A 25,255-nucleotide genomic window follows, 5' to 3' on the forward strand; every position below is an offset into this window, starting at 1 on the left:
GTGGCCTCTGTTGTGGTTGGCTGGGTTGTTGTAGAAACTGTTGTTTGTTCTGTCGTGGTTGGCTGGGTTGTTGTAGAAACTGTTGTAGTTGGTGTGGTGGTTGGTCTTGTTGTTGTAGGAACAGGTGTAACACACTTTTCACTACCACATTTCACCCTGATCTGATAGTCCTCACAAACTTGACCCTTGCCAGGAAGCTGGCTGGCATAGCAGACCAGACCAGTGGCCTGGTCACAGCTCACACCCTCTGGAAGGGACATCTGAGTACCTTCCATCCCTGCAACTGAGCACTCAATGTCCATGGGTGCCTCACAGAATTCATAGATGTCCCTAAGGTTGTCATAGGTCTCATTCTGGTTAGGGTTACCTCCACTGGGCTCATCTTTGTTCATCCAGTCTGACCATTCACACATCTCCTCCACATGCTCACATGGGGTTGTGGAAATGATTGTCGTGGAAACAGTGGTGGATTCTGTAGTGGTAGGCTGGGTTGTCGTGGAAACAGTGGTGGATTCTGTAGTGGTGGGCTGGGTTGTCGTGGAAATAGTGGTGGATTCTGTAGTGGTAGGCTGGGTTGTCGTGGAAACAGTGGTGGATTCTGTAGTGATTGTTGTTAATGGTCTCTCCGTGGTCACTGTGGTTGTTGTTGTTGGTACCTCTGTTGTCACGGTTGTTGTTGTTTTACATGTGTCAGGCACATGACAGCACTGGAACCTCACCTCATAGTCCATGCAGGCTCCAACATTAGTCAAGCTAGCATCACAGTACAGGCCTGAGTCCACCTCACATGTCACCTGAACAGGAAAAAAACACATCAATCCTTAGCAGACAGGACAGATAGGTTACAACACATTGACATCTGGCATGGATGTAATGTTGATAACAAACAAAGCATATGGCAAATTAATAAAGACTTACAAACATTTTTTTATCAAGAAAAACAGCAAAAGAAGATTTCTGTCTAGTCCTTACCCCAGGCTGATGGTGATCAATGAAGTCTAGGCTGGGGTTTTCAGCATATCGACACTCGATGCCCATTGGTGTTTCACAGAAGCTGAATCTACTGTGAAGGTTCTCCAATGTCTCCACATCATTCAGCTGCATATCTGTGCTGGGATTGTAGGAGTTCATCCAGTCTGTCCAGTTGCAAACGTACCCACAGGATGTTGGGGTGGTTGACTGGACTGTCGTGGAAACAGTGGTGGATTCTGTAGTGGGTGGTTGGGTTGGTGAGGGGGAACCAGTTGGAGTCATAACTGTTGTACTTGAAGAAGTTGTTTCTGTAGTGGTGGGCTGGGTTGTTGTAGAAACTATTGTTGTCTCTGTCGTGGTTGGCACTGTTGTTGCAGAAACTGTTGTTGTCTCTGTCGTGGTTGGCTGGGTTGTTGTAGAAACTGTTGTAGTTGGTGTGGTGGTTGGTCTTGTTGTTGTAGGAACAGGTGTAACACACTTTTCACTACAACATTTCACCCTGATCTGATAGTCCTCACAAACTTGACCCTTGCCAGGAAGCTGGCTGGCATAACAGACCAGACCAGTGGCCTGGTCACAGCTCACACCCTCTGGAAGGGACATCTGAGTACCTTCCATCCCTGCAACTGAGCACTCAATGTCCATGGGTGCCTCACAGAATTCATAGGTGTCCCTAAGGTTGTCATAGGTCTCATTCTGGTTAGGGTTACCACCACTGGGCTCATCTTTGTTCATCCAGTCTGACCATTCACACATCTCCTCCACATGTTCACATGGGGTTGTGGTAATGATTGTCGTGGAAACAGTGGTTGATTCTGTAGTGGTAGGCTTGGTTGTTGTGGAAACAGGTGGTGGATTCTGAAGTAGTTGGCGGTACTCTGTGGAACAGTAGTTGTTTCTGTAGTGGTGGGCTGAGTTGTAGAAACTGTTGTTGTCTCTGTGGTAGTCGGCTGGGTTGTTGTAGAAACTGTTGTAGTTGGTGTGGTGGTTGGTCTTGTTGTTGTAGGAACAGGTGTTAACACACTTTTCACTACAACATTTCACCCTGATCTGATAGTCCTCACATACTTGACCCTTGCCAGGAAGCTGGCTGGCATAACAGACCAGACCAGTGGCCTGGTCACAGCTCACACCCTCTGGAAGGGACATCTGAGTACCTTCCATCCCTGCAACTGAGCACTCAATGTCCATGGGTTCCTCACAGAATTCATAGATGTCCCTAAGGTTGTCATAGGTCTCATTCTGGTTAGGGTTACCATCACTGGGCTCATCTTTGTTCATCCAGTCTGACCATTCACACATCTCCTCCACATGTTCACACGGGGTTGTGGTAACAATGGATTCTGTAGTGGTGGGCTGGGTTGTTGTGGAAACAGTACTAGTGGTGGATTCTGTAGTGGTAGGCTCGGTTGTTGTGGAAACAGTGGTGGATTCTGTAGTAGTGGGCGGGTACTCTGTGGGAGTGGGAGTGACGCATTCTTCCCAGCAGCATTTCACACGGATTTCATAGTCATAGCAAACTCCAAAGAAGCCAGAGATCTGGCTTGCATCACAGTACAGTCCACTGTTTATATCACACATTACACCTTCTTGAGCTATGGACTCAAATGGGGTATTCATTGGTATTCCACTAATGCCACACTGTATGTCCATAGGAGTGTCACAGAAGTCATAGGTGTCCCTCAAGTTGGCATAGGTCTCATTCTGGCTGGGACTATTAGGATTGGGATATTCCTTGTTCATCCAGTCTGACCATTGACACATCTCTTGGACATGTTCACATGGGGTGGTAGAAACTATTGTTGTGGTAGTTTCTGTAGTGGTGGGCTGGGTTGTGGAAATAGTGGTGGATTCTGTAGTGGTTGACTGGGTTGTTGTAGAAACAGTACTAGTGGTGGATTCTGTAGTGGTGGGCTGGCTTGTCGTAGAAACAGTGGTGGATTCTGTAGTGGTGGGCTGGCTTGTCGTAGAAACAGTGGTGGATTCTGTAGTGGTGGGCTGGCTTGTCGTGGAAACAGTGGTGGATTCTGTAGTGGGTGGTTGGGTTGGTGATGGAGAACCAGTTGGAGTCATAACTGTTGTACTTGAAGTTGTCTCTGTGGTAGTAGGCTGGGTTGTTGTGGAAACAGTAGTTGTTTCTGTAGTGGTGGGCTGAGTTGTAGAAACTGTTGTTGTCTCTGTGGTAGTCGGCTGGGTTGTTGTAGAAACTGTTGTAGTTGGTGTGGTGGTTGGTCTTGTTGTTGTAGGAACAGGTGTAACACACTTTTCACTACAACATTTCACCCTGATCTGATAGTCCTCACATACTTGACCCTTGCCAGGAAGCTGGCTGGCATAACAGACCAGACCAGTGGCCTGGTCACAGCTCACACCCTCTGGAAGGGACATCTGAGTACCTTCCATCCCTGCAACTGAGCACTCAATGTCCATGGGTTCCTCACAGAATTCATAGATGTCCCTAAGGTTGTCATAGGTCTCATTCTGGTTAGGGTTACCATCACTGGGCTCATCTTTGTTCATCCAGTCTGACCATTCACACATCTCCTCCACATGTTCACACGGGGTTGTGGTAACAATGGATTCTGTAGTGGTGGGCTGGGTTGTTGTGGAAACAGTACTAGTGGTGGATTCTGTAGTGGTAGGCTCGGTTGTTGTGGAAACAGTGGTGGATTCTGTAGTAGTGGGCGGGTACTCTGTGGAAGTAGGTGTGACACATTCTTCCCAGCAGCATTTCACACGGATTTCATAGTCATAGCAAACTCCAAAGAAGCCAGGAATCTGGCTTGCATCACAGTACAGTCCACTGTTTATATCACAGATAACACCTTGTTGAGCCATGGACTCAAATGGGGTATTCATTGGCATTCCACTGATGCTACACTGTATGTCCATAGGTGTGTCACAGAAGTCATAGGTGTCCCTCAAGTTGGCATAGGTCTCATTCTGGCTAGGACTGTTAGGATTGGGATATTCCTTGTTCATCCACTCTTTCCATTCACACATCTCTTGGACATGTTCACATGGGGTGGTAGAAACTATTGTTGTGGTAGTTTCTGTAGTGGTGGGCTGGGTTGTGGAAATAGTGGTGGATTCTGTGGTGGTTGACTGGGTTGTTGTAGAAACAGTACTAGTGGTAGATTCTGTAGTGGTGGGCTGGCTTGTTGTGGTAATAGGTGGTACAGTGCCTCCACAAGAACAGCAGTACAAGCGGACCTGTAGGTATACCAATCTCATATTGATTTCTTCTTCTATTTACAAGTTGTACATGTATCATGTATTCTCAATTCTTTTAACAGGACGACACAGTATTTGGATGATGGTGTGAGACTTCACAAATACATTGTATACTACTGGTGTGAGAGATATAATTACATGGTGCAAGACCCTCACAGATATACAACTGAGTGAGACCCTTACAGCTGTAAGACCATTATGGATACAATACTCATGCCATACCCTTACAGATGTACTAAATGATATGAAACCCTTAATGATACATTACACATGGGGGATAGATAAGTCTAGTTCAGTGTTATATACGTGCGATAGATAAGTCTAGTTCAGTGTAATATACCTTCTGCACGAGGGGCAGGCACATAGTATTTACATGTACAATGTATATGACATACTTCCTATGCTATAGATAGTGGTGGTATTGACACACAGATATACCTCATAATCAAGGCAGAAAGGATTTTCCTGTAGTTCTGCAAGACAGAGGAAGCCTTGGTCCACATCACAGGTTACCTCCTGGTCGACTTGCTCCACGGGAATGAGCCGCAAGTTGTCAGGGTTGTGCGAGGAGGTGCGGCACTCGATCATGCTGAAATCAAAACAATCTCCACGTCATCAGAGTCGGTCATGACCACCAATTGCAACTTGTTTAAAGAAAAGTCTGGGACTACCCTGAAAGAGCTGGTTGACTTTCACTTTGGATTTATGAAGACATACATTTGCAGATATGGGTTAAGTGTTGAGATGGTCTGTGTTGATCCTTACCTTGGATGCATGCAGATGTTACTCCCAGCTTGCAGGAGATGTGCAAGTGTCTCATTGTCTGCTGTCCTCTGTACCCTAGGAAGATCTGAGTTGATCCAGCTGGTCCAATAGCAGACTTCAGCGTGCTCACAAGGCGTGGTCACCTCAGGAGTGGTTGTGGAGAATGTAGTTGTACTCTGTATTGTTGTGGCTTCTGTGGTGGTTTGGACTGGAGGAGATGGGGACCCTGTTGGAGTAACCTCTGTAGTTGGGGCAGCTGTAGTGGTCTTCCCTCCACCTTCACCCCTGGTGGTGGTGGGCATTGGCGTGGTCTCTGATGCTGTTGTGACTTCCTACATAGTTTAAAGAGCAGAGAGTTATATCAAAAGTAATAACCACAATCTGCAGGTCCTGTGGTATAGAAACTTCAGAGAGTAAAAAGTCTCAATGTAGAGGGGAGGCACAAGGTCGCGAGGAGCCCCAAGCGTCGGTTTCGCGACCAGTTAAAGCAGCGTTCCCGCCAGGCATACGTCTTTACGTCTTTGGACGCATTTTTTTCTGGAAAGACGCACTCAGCTCGGCTGAATGCGTCCATAAAAAAATCTGTAAGAAAGGCTGACTTGTACCACCAGTGTACAAAATGTATCTGGAATCTTTTTAAAAATCTGTCTTTATAAGAACTAATCCTACCTTTACAATTTATACTTCAATTGTTCACTTTCCGGTCGTCCCATGGGGCGGAGCGCGGCACGTTTTACAACTAGCGGACCCATGTGCGACACACCCAGCCACGCGCCAGTCTGAGCTGTCCGTTGCGCAATATAATTATTTGTAGTCCGTGAAGTAACGTTACATCTGACAGCCAGCATTCTGTAACAGTGGAAGAAATCTTATGCAGATTTTATATTCTGATTTTAACATGATACTTACTTGTCCTCATTTTCATGTATTTGTTAAAGATTTGTGGTTAATACTAGTATTGAACAAACAAACTGTTCTGCGCGAGTGTTGCACATCTCAACAAAAGTTCTCACGCTGTGGGCAATTGATTGGCAGTCGGTTTCTTTGACAACAGGCCGCCAGCGCCAAGCAGTCTAGATTGGCCATCAGGTCCAAATCCAATCATCTTAATAACCAATCAGCGGTTGATAAATGTAATGATGTACTCTGTCATTGGTCACCGGAGAATATACAAAAGTTACCGAGTATTAGCGCACGTGACGTTGTTTTGTGGTATTGGTAGCCGCCCGTGTCGTCTGGCAAGTTTCTTCCCTAGCTGCTAACAATTTACTATTAAAGTTTCCCCATTTATCCAAGTTAAAAAAGCGGTGCGCGGTAAATAAGTGAAGAATCCAAAACTATACACTTTATTTCTTATTTCCAAAATTTCTTTTGTTTCAAAAAGACAAAATTTGTGGCAGAAAAGGGGCCGCAATATTGTTGTCAAGCGTCGATCGAGTCGGCTGTGCACTGGCGTTGGCCTCCGTGGCACATGGCGCGGCACGCCCCCCTCCCAAGACGGACCGTCGATCGCAGCGCCCAGCACGTTGGAACGTCTTTCTGGCTACTAGTTCAAGGCTACCCCGGCACTGATCACTGCCAAAGAGGCAACAGATCGTCCTCCTTCGAGTAATGTATAACGTTCTTGGTCTATTTAAAAATAAATCCAGCCAAAGATTTCACGCCGAAAACGGGGTTACCTGAGGTCGCAGGAAACAAACGCACGCTCGTGGAAAATGACGACACGGCCTTGTAAAACCCCACCGATTCGTGAGTGTGATGTCGTCGTTATTTTATCGTCTCGGAAAACTATTTGATGAGGGAGGGCGCAACATCGATCGCACGAGGTCGACATTTTTTATTCAATGACGGAAGAAATTGGCAAAATTTTTCCATGGGCTGACGAACTGGCTAGAGCCCTGTTGCGAAGCATAAAAAATCCAAAAATTTTCGTGTCCGGAGAAATTATACCCGGGCCAGATCACGGACGGCTGATTCCCCGTGCTATAGTGTATTTTTTTAGAAAGGGCGGTTGTCGATTACTGAATTACGGGAGTAAAAGAGGCAACCGACATCCAATCTCAAGCGCATGATTTTAATCTCAAATTGCGGGAAATTGTGTTTTAGAGGGTTTGAAAATCCAAATTTTCCCGGGGGAGCATGCCCCCGGACCCCCCTAGAATGCGAGCGCCTGCGGCGCTCGTCTCGCGCCTCCGGCGCTCAATACCCCCCTCAGAAATATTTGGACGCATACTTTCAAGAACCTGGCGGGAACGCTGAGTTAAAGGCTACCCTCCTTCGTTGTGACATTGACCACACTAATTGGGAGACTCTCGCGGAGAACCGGTCAGAGTGGAGACGCACCATAACGCAGGGGACTGATCACATGGAGCAGCTACGACGCTCCGAAGCCGAGACAAAAAGACAACAACGCAAAGAGAGACTACTACTTCCTCGCTCCCCACCCACTCTGCCCTGCACAAAGTGTCCCAGACTGTTCCACACTGCCTGAGCAGCCACTTCAGACACCGCCACCAACAATCAACAAATGAGACTGGATGGACATGAACTAATGCTCGGTCACGAGCTGACGCCGATGATGAGAGGGGAGGTTACATTTCTATTTATGTGCCTTATTGAAGCAGAACATCATGCATTATCAAATTGCTTTGATCTTAAGGTGGGAAAAATTAAGAATTTTTGTCACCTTTTGGGAGGACCATGCTATACATTTTTGTTTTCATAATTTGAGGTACTGAAAATAACCAAATTATGTAAATAAGTTACATAGTGTCCATTACATACACATGTAGTGTAAGAATGTCATTATGTAAAAATTGTAAGTAATAAGAAATTTGTCAGTGTTCTGTGCATGGTGGTTGCCCTTCTGCTTAAAACAACAATTACCAAAGTAGTTGTTGCGATTGACTCTGTTGTTGTCGGCAGCAGTGTGGTTGACACAGTTGTTGGAATGAAGGCTGTAGTGGTTGGCAGTGGTGTAGTTGTTGTGACTGGGCAGTCCATGGGTGGGATACACTTGCCGTTGTACAGGACTGTTCCATTCTGGGGAGAGAGAAACAGGTTACATGTAGGTCAGAAAAACACTCTCAGACTGTATCTTGTAACAATTGATAATAAAAGTACATTATCATCTATGTGGCAGTACAGGTTACTAGTGTACCTGCATGATGTCCATACTATCGATCTAATGTTACCAGTATAAAAATACCTAGAAAATGTCTCCCAGATGTTTGTTTAAGAACGTTGTCTGTTGAAATTTTCAGCAGTTCTCCTCTACACTACTAATGACAAGTGATTCTGACTTACTGGGCATTTAGGATGGCATCCCTCCATACACTGCAGATCACAGCTGGATGGATGGGGGTCCTCACAGGTTGCTGGACAGGATGTTCCACAAGGATCATAGTGCCACTCACACTTCTCTGGGTCCCAGTTATAGTCTTCACACTGGGTGGCTACAGAAACAACAAAAGTTAGTCATTTGTATCAGAGTGCTGTCATTCTAGTTGATAGTTTGAGTCATCATGAGAAATCTTTTGATGTTTGCAGAGAATACTTCCTGTTTAACATTCCTCTTTCCAAATATACTAGTAAATCATATGATTAATGTGTATGTACCAGTTTGATGTATTCATGAGTAATGAGTGAGGATAGGGCTGAACTTACGACAGAGTTCGTGTGTCCTCCACCTGATGTGGACGTCCTGAGTGTTACACATGTCTCCATACGCAGCCACTGCTGTACAGAAACACTCACAGTCTCCCCCACTGTCACAGCTGCAGGAGTCCTGCACACATGCCTGGTAGTACGGCTCAGGGTCAACCTGGAGTGGGAGGGGGGCAGACCAGGTCACAGCGGGTACAACACTTCTATTATGTGGGCTAATTCTATCATTTTCGCAATAAGGATGTTGAAATTGCTCATCATAGCATTGAATCAGATGTATAAACTCTGCATGTTACATGTAAACTATTGCTTTCCTTTCCTTTCAAATTGACTTTGTTTCTTGAAATCATTGATTCATCTATTTTGAGAACTATATACTTTTATTAGACTATCTAGTCCTACCTTGTAGTGGCAGGGGCTGAAGGTGTCAGATAGGATGATGTTACACTGCCGACGGGCCCAGGCTTCACGGTGAGGATGCAGCGCACAGTAGTCAGATAGTGGAGCCTCAACATCAGGACAGGACTGGAGGAGAACACAACAGAACCACATTATAGATTCATTGACTCAAGCAAAATGACAGGCATTTGACAGGCAACTATTGGCATTCTGATCAACTACCAGCAACACAACATGAATGGATCATAGTACTTACACTGGACACCTTCCAGCTGTTAGCAAAGTCCTGAACTGTGGTGGCTCTGTCCAACTCAGGCGTGTTGAAGTCATTTATCTGGTTTCCATCAAAGTTTCCACACATGCCGCACACACGGCCGCGGTGGTTGGGCCACACCTTGATGTAGAGACGTGTGGCATTGTCCCAGTACAGGTCTATACCATTCTCCACCTTGATAATGGTGAAGAATCCACTTCTGTAGATGTTGAACCTAAGAAAAGAGTAGGAACAAGTAGATTAAAGCAATCTTTATATCAATTACACAGATTACCAAGTCAACTGGGTTTATGAACACCTCTATAATTAGAAATCCCTTTCTTTATTTTGGGAATTATTGTTAATAGGAACACCCTTTGAGACAGATCATTCTTAGTTGCTCTCTCTATCATAATATAGACATAAGATAGGCTGTTGAATAATCCTGAAAGTCAGTCCCTGAGTGATTGGTTGTTTGACACACTCATTGTAACCATTACATTTACTGGTAAAAAAAAAATGTTATTGGGGTGAAAGTTCAATTTGCTAGCCGTGTTATGATCACAAATAGTTTGGTCATTGGTATATTATTACTGTGATGACTGACTGAAGACTGACTCTTCGCTATATGACCTACCACATTGTATCAAGTGTGTAGAATAAATGACATACTTGTAGGATGTATAGGCGACCTCTGACCCCGGGATGGGTCCAACATGGACATCCTTCCCATGCTCGAGGTGGATCTGTAGCTGCTGGAGGGTAACTGTGACTGTACGGGCGCACACGTTACCTGACAGACCATTACAGGCCGTCTTCTCTGCATGGATACGGAAGCTTCCAGTCTGGTTGTAGCAATAATCCTGGGGAGAAACATAAATGGGAACATTTAAGCACAGAATTCCTGACAAGGTACCTTAATGCACATTTCCTGCCCAGGTGCAGCAATGCACTGCATTTGTACTAGTAAAGGTTTTAAGAGTTCTGTAGAGTCCTAACAACTTCAGAGAGAAGCTGATATCAAGAACTTTTGTTTAAAGCCAGTGTTGATTCTGCACATATTGGTATTCTGCACACCACGTACCTGGGCAATGATGTACTTGCAGGTTCCTTCAAACTCGTAGCTGTGACCATCAAAGGTGGTGTAGTGGGAGTTTCCAAACATGCTGCACTGAGCTGCACATTCTTTGGTGGTGCAAGACCAGACACCTTGGCTACAGGTGCTGTATCAAGGTAGCAAAGTAGAGTTATAAACTATCCTGTGGTGGGTAACCAGGTTTACACGTTATGTGAAGGTAAAAAACGTCAAGAACAGAGAATATATGAATTGTACTTCAGGTTTGTGTACCATACAATAGTAAAGTATCATGACTTAAGGCTGTCCAGAGTTGAGATCAGAAATTAGTGTTGCAGGCAGAAAGGATCTTAAGGTTGGAAGGCTAAAGGTTTAGGACTGACAGCATGCATAGATATAAAGAATTATTTTAGATATACGTTCCAAAATAATGGTAACTACTTAATGGTAATAACTTGGTAAGAATTGAGAATAAGAGTTTCATAATATTAAATATATAGAGAACAACTTACAATACAAGAAATGATTTCATTGAAAAATCACATATAATTCTAACACTGAAGTGGAGTCAGTGCCTACCAGGAGTTGCAGTCCACGCTGATGGTCTGGCCTGGATCATACATTTGTCCATTGTGCTCACAGCGACACTCCTCTGGCAAGACACACTCACTCCCATCCCGTACAAGTCCATGGGGACACTGGCACCCTGATGAGGACACAGAGTACGTCAAAATTCAACTTTCAGCCACAGCTGGGCTCATAGATACAAAACAAATGTACAAATCAAAAGAGCCTAGCCACCATACTGAAACTCACTGTTCATATGATATTGACAGTAACTGTTACCCAGCAAATGCTGTACAGTCTGCTTTTCACGACATGTACATGTTATGTACACCATTCTCTTAAACACTCATAGTCCACCTGACATAACCACCTGACACACACTGATCATCTACGTGACACACTCTGATCACCCACCCGACACACACTGATCACCCACCTGACACACACTGATCACCCACCTAACACACACTGTTCACCCACCTGACACACACTGCTCACCTACCTGACACACACTGATCACCCACCTGACACACACTGATCACCCACCTAACATACACTGTTAACCCACCAGGTGACCTGACACACACTGTTAACCCTCCTGACACACTGTTAACCCACATGACAAACAGTTCAAACTTACACACTGTGACTGTTAACCCACCTGACACACACTGCTCGGCCAGACATTCCATGCCGATGTTTCCACATGTCTCTTCACAGGCCTTGCCCATCTGCCCAGCAGCTGCTCCCTCACAGTCGAAGTACTCCATCCCAGAAGTACAGTTGTACTCTGCAGTAAAACATGACATGATAAATATCATATAGCACAACACATATCACAGTGACTTTGAAAATAGTGGAGGTACATTGTGTGTGCATTTGGTATGACAAACAAAAACAACATACCAAGTTAGTCAATGCAAAGGTGTAATTATGTGAGATTTAGAACAAGGAGATGAGAGCACTAATTTAAAAACTTACCACTTGACATGATCACACGCTCCTGACAGTTCATTATGCCGTCCTCACAGAAGCTGTAGAGGAAACACAGTGAGTTACATTTATTAAGAGACCTGTCTTCATACTGCGTACCTTGAGTTAACCCTAAACAATATGCCGCATTTGAACAGACAGAAAAAAAAAACACCTGACGTGTATACAGTCTACAGAGGGAATGGCTGTCGGAAGCTATCTTTGCCATTTTTGTTCTAACGCTATATTGTTCTTTGTTGCATCTGTTTATAGCAAACTTTGACAAATAGATAAAGGCAATGTCAAATCCTTTTGCATGCAATCATCTGACAACTTCAACTTTTTTAATGTCAAATACGACATGTATGATTCATTGAAAATGGTGAATTTGAACCCTTTCACTGCATACACAGATGTCAATTTTTCTCAGAACTCTCAAACCCCATCCAAAAAGGTGCATTATCTTAGTGTTGCCCACTCACCATATGAGGTTGCCCAGCACAGTGGAAGTCTGTGTCTGATACACCTCCCCTTGGTAGAAGCACTGGCACTCCTCCTGAGGAACGCAGGCCCCACTCTCGGACTGGTACAGACCAGGTGGACAGTTGCAGCCAGCCACGCAGTCCTCCGTGCAGCCGGAGTCTGGCTCTGACAGGTACCGACAGCTGGACCTACAGGCAGAGCTGCATTCCTGCCACACCTGCCCCACCTGGGGACACTCCTCAACTACACAGGAACAAGTACACCAAACTCAAGGTCAGAGACAGTCCCAAAGATAATGTACTTGTCTAGAAGCAAAGCATTAACCCAGTATTGACATCTATGGCTGATGTTTTGATAGAAAACCTTCATTTTCCCCACACATGGAAAGATTCAAGCAGTGTACCTCTGTGAAAATTCAAGCGTCCGAAACTGCCCGGACGGCGTCTACAAGCGTCCAATGGCGTCCGAGCGCGTTTCAGACGTTCTGGACGCGTTCATTGCCGTCCGAAACGGCCGCGGACACATCGTGAGCGTCCGTGCCGTTCTGTCAGTTTTTATGGTGAACGCCCGAACGGCTGAAAGACCTTCCATTGCCGTCGGAGACGGCCACTGATGGGGCTATAAAATACTTAGTCACCCGACGCCGGCAGACGGCTGCGTCTTTTCTTATGATCCCCACGGGAAACATGTCGTTTTAACTTCTGCACATGCGCCAATTTCAGCGGGTGAATTCGAATTTCAGACCGTTGAACACTCCGGCGGTTGCAGGACTTATGTTCAGAAGGTGACTATTTCTGTGGATTTCATGTCCGTTTGTTAAATTTTGCGCACTTTTGGACCAAGGACTTCACGTCTAGACGTAGCAGCTGATGTTTGTACGACATTGTGCTGAGGTTGGGTTTACGGCGATGACTGTATCCGTTATTTATACTAAAAAGAATGTACAAAAATTATTTGTCGTGCGCCGACAAGGGGGAAAAATTATACTACTTACTCGAAGCAGCAAACCTTGGACAGCAGAAATCACAGATGTGACAGACGTCAAAAGAAGCAGCGGTTCTTCCGTTAGCTGATTGTCGATACTTTGCAGGCGCCGGTAAGTGAATACTTCGCATTTTATTCTAACTTTTTGTACATTCATCTGTTGCAAAGTTTACCGACGACTTGTTGTTACGGGTGCCCTCCCCACATACGCGAAGAAATGATAAAATTTAGGATCTTGTTTTGATGCCACAAAATAAAAAGAATTATGAACACGTTGTAGAATACTTGTAAAAAATATCTGTTGTTTCTATTAAGAATGATAATGCTGTTAAAATGTAGATTTAGACAACAGATAATGAGATAGCACCTACCGATTTTGCCGGTGCCAATCAAAATCTTAGTCGGCTCTTCCAACTACTTGGGGTTAGGAACTTATGAAACGGAAGACTTTATTTCGCTACCTCGAAATAAAAAAAAATGACTTATGATCTTTGTAGAAAATTTAACGTTATTTCACATTTATATATCCAGTCTTTAGCAAATACTGGTGCAATTAAAATTTACGATAGAAAATTTCAAACGTCCTGTATTTACCCTTGATGTTATGTGGGCTCGTCCATTCTGATGCAACGTGTCGGCACGGCGGCACAAAAAGCCGCGGACACGATTGAAGGCCGGATTGAATTTCGTACATGTAGCAAAGTTGATTAAACGCCGCGGAGTACGTGTAAACAATTTACGAAGAAATTTGTTCAAGTTGTGTTTGATTTTAGCTAAACCTGACGGCCCGGTGGTGGGTGGTCTTCTACAATTCACTGCCTGGCTGAATATTTGTTTGTTTGGTATGTGGGAACGCTTATCCCTAGAGGCCATAAAATCATAGCCGTGACCGGACGCCGTCAGAAACGGCGTCCGGACAGCCGTCTGCACACGTTCCAAATTAAATGCACCGGCCCGTTATGAGTTTCTACTGTACTGCCTGACTAACTAAAACTGTGTCTTGAAGAAAAAATATTTTGCTAGGAGTTTGGCCCAGATATTAACCTTTAATAATATAGCGATGACTGCCTCTTGGCCTTTCATTCCATTTTCTGTCGAATTTTACGATCTGTACCCCCCGTGGGAAGGCGTGGTGGAGGCTACCGCCCGTACCAGCGGCCTGGATTACGCCGTTTATGCCCGTCGCAATCGGCGTCCGATCCGTCCCAGCAGCCTGGATTACGTCATTTACGTCCGTCGCAATCGGCGTCTGGTCCGTCCGCAGAGACGTCTGTTCCCAGCGGGGGGCCCGCCCGACGGAGCGCGGGAGCGTCCGGCTGCCCGCTTTCAGACGCCGTCTCGGACGTCCCGAACGTCCGACCGGACGCGTCTAAAGTGCCAATCTAGACGCGTCCAAGCGTTTGTTATGCCGTTCGGACCGTCTTGGACGTTTCGTCGGGCGTTCAAAAGCCCGTCCCATGCCGTCCGCCGCCGTAACCGTCCAAAGCGTCCCAATAATTTAAGACGCCTTGGACGGTTGACGCAAACGGCGTTTCGCCGTCTGAGACGCTTGAATTTTCACAGAGGTAGCCTTGGCCACTTATTAGCATACCACTAAACACTAAGAAAGTTGCAGAGTAAAGAATATTGAAGATAAAGCAACTTAAAGAAAATGTTTTTTCCTTGACATGGCTACCTTCCTTGTCCAAGTAAGAGGAAGGACATACCACAGGTTCCCTCTGTTCTCCAGTTGACCACAGCTCCCAGCTTTGCACACTCCCTGGCATAGTGGGCGATGGCCGAACACAGGCACTCATCTCCATCCTGACACTGGCACACGTCGTACTCGCAGGCCGTTATATAGGTCGCTGGTTCCAACAGGCGGTTACACGCCTCAAAACTGCCCCCACTCATCAGGCCACAGTGCTGCCGAGCATATTCCGCTGAAAAGAATAGGAAATGTAATGTAAGTATCAACTACTATTATTGATTACCATTGATATGATTATGATTGTCAAGGATAATGTGTCATACTTACAATGTTTCAAACTCAGGAAAATTGACCATTTCATTATAGTTTGCATACAATCTACATTGATACGACTCATGTGCTTATTGCTACTTCTGTATCCTTACCCACAGGCAAGTGTTGTGCTCACCTCTCTGTGTGTTGATAGCACATGGTCCCAGCTGTAGGTCAGAGGTCACCACAGGCTGGTCCTCACAATCAGCAGACACCTTCCAGGAATTTCCAAACTCCGCAACATTCGCAACGATGACACCACTGCGTGTGGTGAAGTCGTCATTTTGCTTGTCGTTGAAAGTACCACACAGGCCTTTAGTATGCCCCTTGAGCGCTGGAGTAACCTTAAGTGAGATAAAACACCATCAGATTCAGTTCAGAACATCAATGAATGTAATATATATATTGTCTGACATTCATATCTTTTGTTTGTTTATCTATTTAAATTTGTAAGGTAAGTAAGCATAGGTATTTCATGGGAGGTTAACTGCCCTAGGAATGGCTATATAAATACAACCTCTGCAAAACTGGAAGTCCGATGTACTAGTCCAGACTAGTTCGGACTAGTTCGGCCCAGTCCCAAGTGGTCCGAGAGAATTTGGACTAGTCCGGACCTGTTTGAAATTGGGTCAGCAGGTCCCAAGTGGTCCCGGCTGGTGCCGGGATGGGGTCCAGGACTAGTCCGGCAGATCAGGTAGTCCGGGACCACCAACAACCCTCCAGGACTTAGTCATTTTTTTGATCGGGCTAAGAATGTCAGGGAGCTGTGCCGCAACGCCCCCTTCTGTACATAGGGAGCATCGCACTCTCCAAGTAGATGTACAGTTGTGGGCTTGTACATGTAGTGGCAGCTCTGCGTGCTCTGCCTCCCCCAGACCCTGCTGACCCAGAACAAAGAAATTGCGGGCACTGCTAGTCCATGGTCGTAACGTCAGTTTGGAGAACGGAAACTGACTGAAGTATGAAAAATATTATGGTTACCGTATCAAGGTAGTTTACTGGCAGCAATTTATGTTGCTTTATTAACTTTCATTACAGATATCATTTGTAATTGTATATCGAAAGATTTATTGTGAAAAAAAAAAAAAAACAGCAACTATTCATCTTCCGCAAAGAGTAGGACAGGCCTAGTCAGATATCAAATGATGTAGGTGCGGGAGGACAGAAAGTTACTCAGCATTACCCTGGAGGGCACTGGCCCCCACTATCGTTAGAACTGATCAACTTCTTTATCTAAAGAGCCAACCTCATGTTTATGTCACTATTTGATTCTGTACAAATGTGTTGTCCAAACATGGCCTGTCCCAGGAGATGGGTCTCGTGGGATTCAGTGCCAGGCTTATGTAGAGCTTACCAGGTTTCCTTACTTCACCTCTTCGTGACCTCTTCGGGTAAACTCGGAAATCATTCCGCATGAGTGAAACTGTGAGTTATGTCACTGTAAAACATTAGTCACAATTTTATGTGTCCCGGAAAACCTGAAAAACAGCGTGTTTTTTCATCCTGGTAAAATAGATAATGAAAAACCTCCAAATGAGATAATCGGCCGAAAGTTAAAGATTTTGGCAACCATTGTTGTATTTGACATTCGGAGCAAAAGTCAACATGTGGCTCTGTAGGTCGCCCCACCCGCGGCGTTAATCACCGCCTGCTCTTGTTCGCGTCACGCCCACCGTACGCTTGTACACACTACTGTTTATTTGTTAGCGAGCGGAGAAAACCGTAGCCTGAGTATCATCCTCCGTAGTAACCACTGGCTAACGACTTTCGCTTGCTAACCACGGAAAGCGAAAGTCGTTAGCCAGCGGTTTACTACGGAGGATGATACTCAGGCTAAGAAAATCGAGCGGACGGCGTGCCAATGCGAGCGCGGCTCTGCGGGGCGGGTTGTAAACGGGCCTGCGAGCGCCGGGACCAGCGCGGCAGTGTTGTGTAGGGTGGTAAAACGGGTCAATGGTCGCCTGACAACTAAAGACATTTGAATGAGTTTTTGTCGAAAAAGAACATCCGTCTCGGCAATATTATCCTCGGTACTTCTCGCCGAAATCTGTCTCCATTTTCGCCGCGTGCGTCCTCCTGCGGTAAATACCGGAAGTTACGTACTCCAGGCGGATTTGTAAGGGAACATCCCGTAATATGGAACTCTGGAACATCATGTTGTATGTGTTATAAACTAAGAAACAATGTGTTTACTATATCAGCAACTTTTTTTTCTGCTTTCATTCTCCACATTGTGAGATCAGTGGAGTCAGTCCATGCCAAGGTAATAATAGCACCTCCCCTCCGGCGCTGCGCGGGAAGGCAATAAATAATCCCTCTATCTGTCAGAAAAACTCCCCTGACAACTGCCTGCGCAGTATAACTGTTTCTCTCAAAGGGTGAAAAAAATTTGTGATAAAAAGTTTTGGGGAGTAACAAACACATGAAATCATTTCTTATTCGTGGTTATCAAAGAATGTGAGAAACGTGACGTGACCTTATTTCCCACTATTTGGAGAACTATAAAAAACACTTCTAAATCTTTATTTCAAAAACAGGCCTAATCAATCTACTTTTGAATTATGAACAACAGTGTAACGTTTGTGTTCAATAAATTGAATAATGGTCAGACTCAGAGGTAAGTGGTATTGATATCATATTTGTCAATTATGCCATTATTGCAAGATTTTATAAGGCGCCAATCCATTCTTCATAGAGGTGTCTGAGAGAGAGCATATGTTGACTGTACATTTCCAACATATAATAATATTTTCAGCTGGAGCCAAACGTCTGCTTGGGGAGTACATGTCCAGCGGCAAACCGCTGTCTTCACAACAGACTCAGTGGGGGGTAAATGTGCTATGGAAGTCTTGAAGGGAACGTACGATAATAACGCCGGTGCAGGGGGGGGGGGGGATCCTTTGAATCCTTGATTCCAAAGTGAAACGACAACATTTGTAGTATTACGGACGGGCGAAACTGTTGAATTATTGTCCGTCTTGGACGAGATAAGTCCATGGAAACTTTTTCCTCTTCACATGTGCAGAGACCCCGACGCACCAGACGGTGAGGCTCCTTCCACAACAATCGTGTCCGAACTGTCCCTTACTGATTGAATGATTCGCAAGTCCACATGGGCCACGTTCGCGCCAGGCCTGCTTCGCGCGTTTTCAGTCTAGATATAAACAAAGAAGAGCTAGAACTCTTCAGTATGAAGTAACGAATTGAGACTAGATACATATAGAAGGAGAAGCGTACAATAAACGTTATCAAAACAGCAATTAATGGTTTCAGTAATTCAATATCTATGATTTTACGAAAAGGTGCAAAAAAATTAGCCTGATCGCTCGGAATTTCTAATTTACAACAAGCAGAACGTGTCTATATTTCAGCAATGCCGACTGACCCCATGCATATGCATGTTCCCACTTTTTATAAACCACCGTCGTTTGAGCTTTACTATAGTAGTTACCAGCTTTTCTCGTGTGTGGTTTTATCTCAGATGAAACTGTTGTTTCATTCAATATTCACGCCTAGGGCAGATCTAGAAATGTTCAGTCAGTGAGTGTGGCCGCCGTTCTTCCACCATGAATCAGTCTTTTACTGAGTCTTAGCATTTTGCGACAAGCGCTCACCACGCACGGTGGAAATCGGTGGCAAAAATAATTTATGCCCTCCCCCCTACTCCGTAAAACCTTGGTAAAACAAAAAATCAAAATCTTACTCACTGGTTCGCAGATGACCCATGCAGCTTCGTAGTCCCACACTTTCTTTGGTCACAAATGGCCGTAGTATTATCCCTCTGTACCCCAATGGTGGACTTTAGAACAGAAATTCCCCACCATAGTTCAAGTCGACTAGCTTCTGCGTGTGTCCCTCCAGTTACGCGCCAGTTTTTGTCCCATATGGATGGTCTAGTTCCCAGGGGGGAGACATAAACAACAGACAAGACAGGAAGAAGGCGGCCCGGACCTACTCTCCAAGCAGAGGCTAGGCTCCGGCTGTTTGTGAAGTTTTGTTACTCGTAAAATTATATCGAGCTTTCTATATTGTACTTTTTCTTGATGTCTCCCGGTCTATTGTTTAGTCACATAGAAATTCCAAGCTACACGGTGCATAAAGAACAGATGTAAAATTTATTAAGTTTCTGACATCTTGCATCGGTTTACGCACATGCTCCTACATGTACGTGACCTGTGTCAGACGTCAGGTTGAAGAACTTGACAAATTATGTATCTGTTGAAGAAGTTGCATGAATAAGAGAAACTGCCACTATAACGTTTGACTTCATTACATACTTTTTTCTGAAATAAAAGATGTCCGTGTTTCATTTTAAAAAACGGCTCGCCCATGCTTGCAGTGAAGTAACCAAAGCTCGATATTCTGTTCAGACACGCTTCCGACTGTTTTTCTCGTTGAATAGTTGCTTTTTAGTGGTGTTGGGACAATCAATCCAACGACAGAAGAGAAACGAAAACCACACGTTATTTTCATGTGCCAAAAATGAACCAGTCAGTCTTCTGCCGCGTTGCCGATTTTAAAAGAACGTTCCGGCAAATCTTGCGGCGCCCGTATGTGGTTAACCGTAGTGGTAAGATGATTCAGTTTGGAAGCAAACGTGGCCATAAACGTCTTTACTAATCCGTGTATCGTACATTTCTGCGATCTTGTGGATATGATTGTATTGTAAGAATTCAGAGGGGCGAGTAAGAACAGAAAGAAACAAACATGCCGATACCGGGGATCGAACTTGGCCCGGGTCGGCGGATTACAAATCCAACGTCCAAACCACAACACCAAAAGATCTAGAGCCGTTGGCGTGGTTAGTTTGGCAGCGCTTAAACCCCACTGTTACAGTATGTCTAATGTCCACTGCACCCGTATGTATGACGTCAATACCACGAAACAAGCCGGACTCCAATCCAATTGCGTTCACATGGGCGATTCTGGTCAATCGGATTGCTCAGAAATCCACCGAATCCAACTCGCGAGGTGGATTGCAATCCAATCGAAAATGGGCAATCCAATCGGATTAGTTGTGTTCACATGACAAAAATGTAATCCGATTGGGTCATTTTAAAACAAATTTTCATCAATTTCATGCACAGATTTTTGTCAATCCCAGCAAGTAAATTTCTGTCCCAGGACGGAGGGACGGATCCTGGAGACAACCCTGGTCTGCACTCAGACTCAAGTTAACCCGTTGGCAAGTAAGCTAATCGTCCTCGTTTAACTCACTTTACCCAGATGTTCTGAGTTCGAATCCGTTTTTACTAATGTGGCTCTGTAGGTCGCCCCACCCGCGGCGTTGATCATTACCGCCTGCACTTGTTCGCGTCACGCCCACCGTACGCTCGTACACACTACTGTTTATTTGTTAGCGAGCGGAGAAAATCGTAGAAAATCCAACTCGCGAGGTGGATTGCAATCCAATCTTACTTTACCCAGATGTTCTGAGTTCGAATCCGTTTTTACTAATGCCAACGATCTTGTGTCCTTGGGAAATGCACTTCACACTTCTTTCCTAACAGCTTCGGCTAGGGCCAAGGGCTAGGGCCGTCCCTCGGATAGGACGTAATTAGAGGACCCGTGTTTGAGGTGAGCCAAAAGAGTGGTTGAAAACCTTCGGCCGCATGTCGGGCAATTGCTGTCGTATTAAAGTCACCTGAGTTAGCACCGAAGACGATATAAGTAAATTCATTTAAGTTCGAGTGATTTAAATTTGTGGTTGGGGGAAAATGGAGAGTTCGCGGTGGTTTTGAGTTAGCGGTAGAGCCACCCCGCAAACTTAAATGCATTCACACTACTGTACTGAAGCCACATACAGCAATGTAATGGAAAACCCGGCGCCTCTATGAACCGCCAGTCGGAAGCCGGTCATTGGTTACTCGGCAAGTGTGCTTAAAACGGACAGAACAGTTCACCTTTGACTTTGACAGTGCTGGCGTGATCAACTGACACTGATCTATCTACCCTCTGAATACGTAGTACAGTAATATTTTTCTACCATAGTACTATACAGAATGCGAACTAGAAAATCGTTCATTGTACGTATGTGTGTACGTGTGGCAGTGGCAGGTTCTAGTACCTCAAACATGTCATTATCACAATACAGTGACAATGTATACTACGTACATGTAGCGAGAAGGTGTTGCTGTAGGTGGCGCGAGTAGAAGACATAAGGAAAATGTTCGCGGTGGTTTCAAATTCGCGGTGAGGTTGCCACCGCGAAAACCGCGAATATAAAACTACCGCGAAAGTTTCTACATTTACTATTTGACAACGGTTTTAACTCATAAATACGGAGATTTGTTTCTGATGATAAGGTGGTGTCACACCTGCGTATATTTCCGCATGAAATTCTGTCAATACGCCGGCCGTTCGCCCAACATTTGGAATGTTTTGGAATACATTGAATTATACGTCATCTGGAGTATGAATTACGACTTCAGCGTTCTATTCCGCATGAGGTGCATATGATTTGCATTTGAAGTGCGCAACATAATTTCTTTGCTGCGAATAGCTGCGTCTGAGTTACGTATGATAAGCGTATTCCGGATGCACACAACGTCTGCCGACCGCATGCCTGATGCACCTGGTGCTCAATTACATTCCAATCTCTGTTACAGTCTGTTACAGTCAAACCTGCCCAAGACGACCATCCGGGGGACCGGAAAGAATCGGTCGATTTGGACAGGTGGTCACTGAGAAGAGTATCAACTCAAAACATGCCCGATGCAAAGTGTAAATGGTTTCCGTTGTGTTTGATGGCAAATAGCAAGCACACTGCACGCACGAGAAGAAGCAAGGTCTTTAATGTCAAATACAACACGCACACTGTAAACTGTAAATTTAACCCCAAAATCCGACGCAAACTTGACGATTTCGGCACAACATCGCGCTAGTTATCATCAAAAATCGATGAAAACCTCAATTTTGAAAAATGATGCGGTCGTTATTTGTCCCAATTTGGGCCGGTCGCGGTCGCGTTGGCCAGGTGGTCGTTGAGAAAAGGTCGCTTAATGCTTACGTCAATGGGAAAATAAATCGGGACCGAGAAAAAGCGGTCGAAATGGCCAGGTGGTCGCTGAGAAGAGGTGGTCGCTCGGGCAGGTTTGACTGTACTTTTGTTTGCTAGCATTGCCGATTGAACATTTTGTGTCAGAGGAATAATTTGTCCTACGTATACTTTTGTTTACAAGCAGTGCAAGTAGAACATTGATGAGCAAACAGTGAAGAGATTTATTATTTATTTGAGAAACAGTGAAGCAGTGACACTACACTTTTACAGCAATGTGGGCCATCATTTACAATAAAAGATATATACACAGTTAAGATTGTGTTAGTTTTCACTTTGCCCTTAATGATTCCCTATATCATCTTTGTATGTAATTATAAATCAAATACCCAAACGCTTTGCATGTAAAATTTCGGTGAAAATAAATACACATACACTCCACCAAACATATTCAAGATGTTTACCAAACACGTAAAATAAACAATTATGGAACGTTCGCCCTTGATCGCAGAACGAACGATACTAACTGGTGACCTATATATGTGGGTATTCGTTATATGCATGTTCATGGCGTTGCGTCTGCGCTGTAAGTACGCTGTGTACTCCTAATACTGCGATATCCGCGTATTACTGCGTATAAAGCGCAAACATATAGCGTCTCCATACCACACTTGACCAACGTGGGACCCATGTATTGCGTATCCATAACGTTTTAGCCACCAAATTGCGTACGAATAATAGTTTTGTTCAAAACCGTCGGGCGTACGGGGCGTATATTTTCGTTTGCCTGCGTACTTGAAACTTTGCAAAAACGATTCAGATGCGTTTGAGGTGCGTCTTGTGCGGCCGCGTATGGAAGAAATTAGCCAAAATGTCAAAATGGAACTCATGCGGCTTGAAAATATACGCAGGTGTGACCCCACTTTTAGGCTACTAGCGTCATGGCGCTAACCTTGGTTTAGCTTTACGTTTTCAACACACGTACCCTTCGGACCCAGGATAATCTTTAAAAACGGTTTTCAGCTCAGAAATGCGGACTGGCAGCTCTTTCTAATAATACCAATTTCTTAAGCTTCAGTCGTTACCCTTGAACCTCAAGACCCTAACTGCCCGGACTTCAACAACAGGGACAACTTAAACTTTAAACAGTCGTAACGTTCGAACGCAGGACTTATTTGAAAACATTTTTTTTCAGAACTTGAACGGTAATGCTGCTGGAAGTTCGTGCTGATAGCAATGTTAGGCTACCCGCATTATAAGTCTTTGCCCTCACCTAGCCCTAGCTATCCGTAGCTTTATACCCATATTTGAACAATAAGGAAAACATTAGCTCGTAACGTTTGAACGCAGATCTTGGCAATCATGCGCGCTGAGCGCTTGCTGGGAGACCGCGTGTCTCATAAGAGGGATGATCAATAAGTTCGCGGCCTCCTCCAGATCAGGCACACGAATATTGGGGCATCTTTTGATTATCTACTAAAGCTCAAAATCATTGTAATCATTACTTTAAAGCCGATTCGTTTGGCTTCAGAAGATGTACTGCAGGTGTACGGCGAGTGGCGCTTCTATATGTGTTATCGGTTGTTTTAATACCCCCCTCACATTATATACTATCTTCGTACGTACTTTGCGATCGCAGGAAGGTCGGCTGATTTTAAGATTTTAAGATTTTGTTGTTGTAATCTTTTTCACCTATTAATGGAATGAGCGGGCATAATAGAAATGACGAAAGAAAAGAAATTGTGTCACAAAGCCAGCCTATACTGCCACAGGGGCCACAATGTCAGAACTACCCTCACATTCTCAGAAATTCAATATTTGTAAACAAACGAAAGTCGGGCGAACGTCGCCCGAACGTCGCCATTCGATTTGCGCTCGATGATTAGTAACTAGGTCTGTGCTGGATTGACGCACGACTATCGATCGAATGTCGACCGATACCCTTGCGAGGAATGCACGATTTGCACGCGCGATTTGCGACTCGGTAACGAGGTCTGCGATCTCAGAGATCTCCTGCGACTTGTCGCTTATGTTAAGAACATGTTTCGCTGCGCCGCGACCATCGTACGACCCCTGAAAATCGCCGGCTATCCCTAAAAATCGCAAGATGATCGTGAGAACACCGGACGTCTAACTCACGAAAATGTCATTTAGAGCTCGTAGACTAGTCTTCCGATCGATTTTCGCCTAATGTGAGAGGGAATAAAGACGTTATATTCATCGCTAAAAAGTAATAAAAATCACAAAAGATTGTATTTTCAAATTGCCGTTGTCCAGTTGTCTATTCAGTGCGTTTGATTGAAAATATTTACGAACGAGTCGAAACAACCCACCATTTATTCTATCCTATTTAGCGACAGCAATTGCACACTTTAACGAAGAATGGGTGAAATAGTGCTTTTACATGTTGCTGTGTCCATTTGCGTGATCACCAACACTATTACTCGGCAAGATTTTAAACAGGACAAACTTCTATACAACTACAACTTCCTCAGAATCATTTCATCGTGCTAGAAAACAACTCAAAATAAAAGTCCTCCCTATGTAAACCGCAGTTACTAAATGGCTCCGAGGCTACGCGTATCATACTAAGATCTAAACGAAGGTAAACATGGGTTACAGCAATGCGCAACAACAACAAATTACGAACATACAGATTACTTAAGACTACTTACAACGACGAGAAATACTTAAAGATTGCAAACATTCGGCACAGAACAGCCATCACAAAGCTCCGCATTAGTTCACACAGACTCCACATTGAAAAAGGCCGACATATTCCTCTGGAAGAATCTGCCAATACTGTAACTTGAATTAGATAGAGGATGAGTGTCACTTTATTGTTGACTGTACTTTATACAGCAACGAAAGAAACGTCCTTTTTGA

At 44.7% G+C, this 25,255-nt stretch overlaps 1 protein-coding gene across 2 annotated transcripts in view; it reads right to left on the bottom strand.

Annotated features, from left to right (window-relative positions):
* Window positions 1–25,255, bottom strand: part of LOC118414277 (mucin-2-like) — an 83,840-nt gene that overhangs the window by 18,140 nt on the left and 40,445 nt on the right. Inside the window, exons 23-40 of one of the 2 annotated variants that reach the window (XM_035818204.1) lie at window positions 15,509–15,716; window positions 15,077–15,292; window positions 12,386–12,629; window positions 11,913–11,965; window positions 11,593–11,721; window positions 10,944–11,070; window positions 10,374–10,512; window positions 9,962–10,152; window positions 9,293–9,524; window positions 9,040–9,162; window positions 8,638–8,794; window positions 8,278–8,426; window positions 7,858–8,013; window positions 4,972–5,303; window positions 4,645–4,795; window positions 2,951–4,185; window positions 2,303–2,356; window positions 1,353–1,756 (exon numbers count right to left, since the gene is read on the bottom strand). In XM_035818204.1, coding sequence (XP_035674097.1) covers window positions 1,353–1,756; window positions 2,303–2,356; window positions 2,951–4,185; window positions 4,645–4,795; window positions 4,972–5,303; window positions 7,858–8,013; window positions 8,278–8,426; window positions 8,638–8,794; window positions 9,040–9,162; window positions 9,293–9,524; window positions 9,962–10,152; window positions 10,374–10,512; window positions 10,944–11,070; window positions 11,593–11,721; window positions 11,913–11,965; window positions 12,386–12,629; window positions 15,077–15,292; window positions 15,509–15,716 — 4,300 coding nt within the window. The remainder of the gene's footprint in view (window positions 1–1,352; window positions 1,757–2,302; window positions 2,357–2,950; window positions 4,186–4,644; window positions 4,796–4,971; window positions 5,304–7,857; window positions 8,014–8,277; window positions 8,427–8,637; window positions 8,795–9,039; window positions 9,163–9,292; window positions 9,525–9,961; window positions 10,153–10,373; window positions 10,513–10,943; window positions 11,071–11,592; window positions 11,722–11,912; window positions 11,966–12,385; window positions 12,630–15,076; window positions 15,293–15,508; window positions 15,717–25,255) is intronic. The other variant, XM_035818205.1, reaches the window with a different exon arrangement.

Source organism: Branchiostoma floridae, chromosome 4 (genome assembly GCF_000003815.2).
Source record: "Branchiostoma floridae strain S238N-H82 chromosome 4, Bfl_VNyyK, whole genome shotgun sequence".
Lineage (NCBI taxonomy): Eukaryota > Metazoa > Chordata > Leptocardii > Amphioxiformes > Branchiostomatidae > Branchiostoma > Branchiostoma floridae.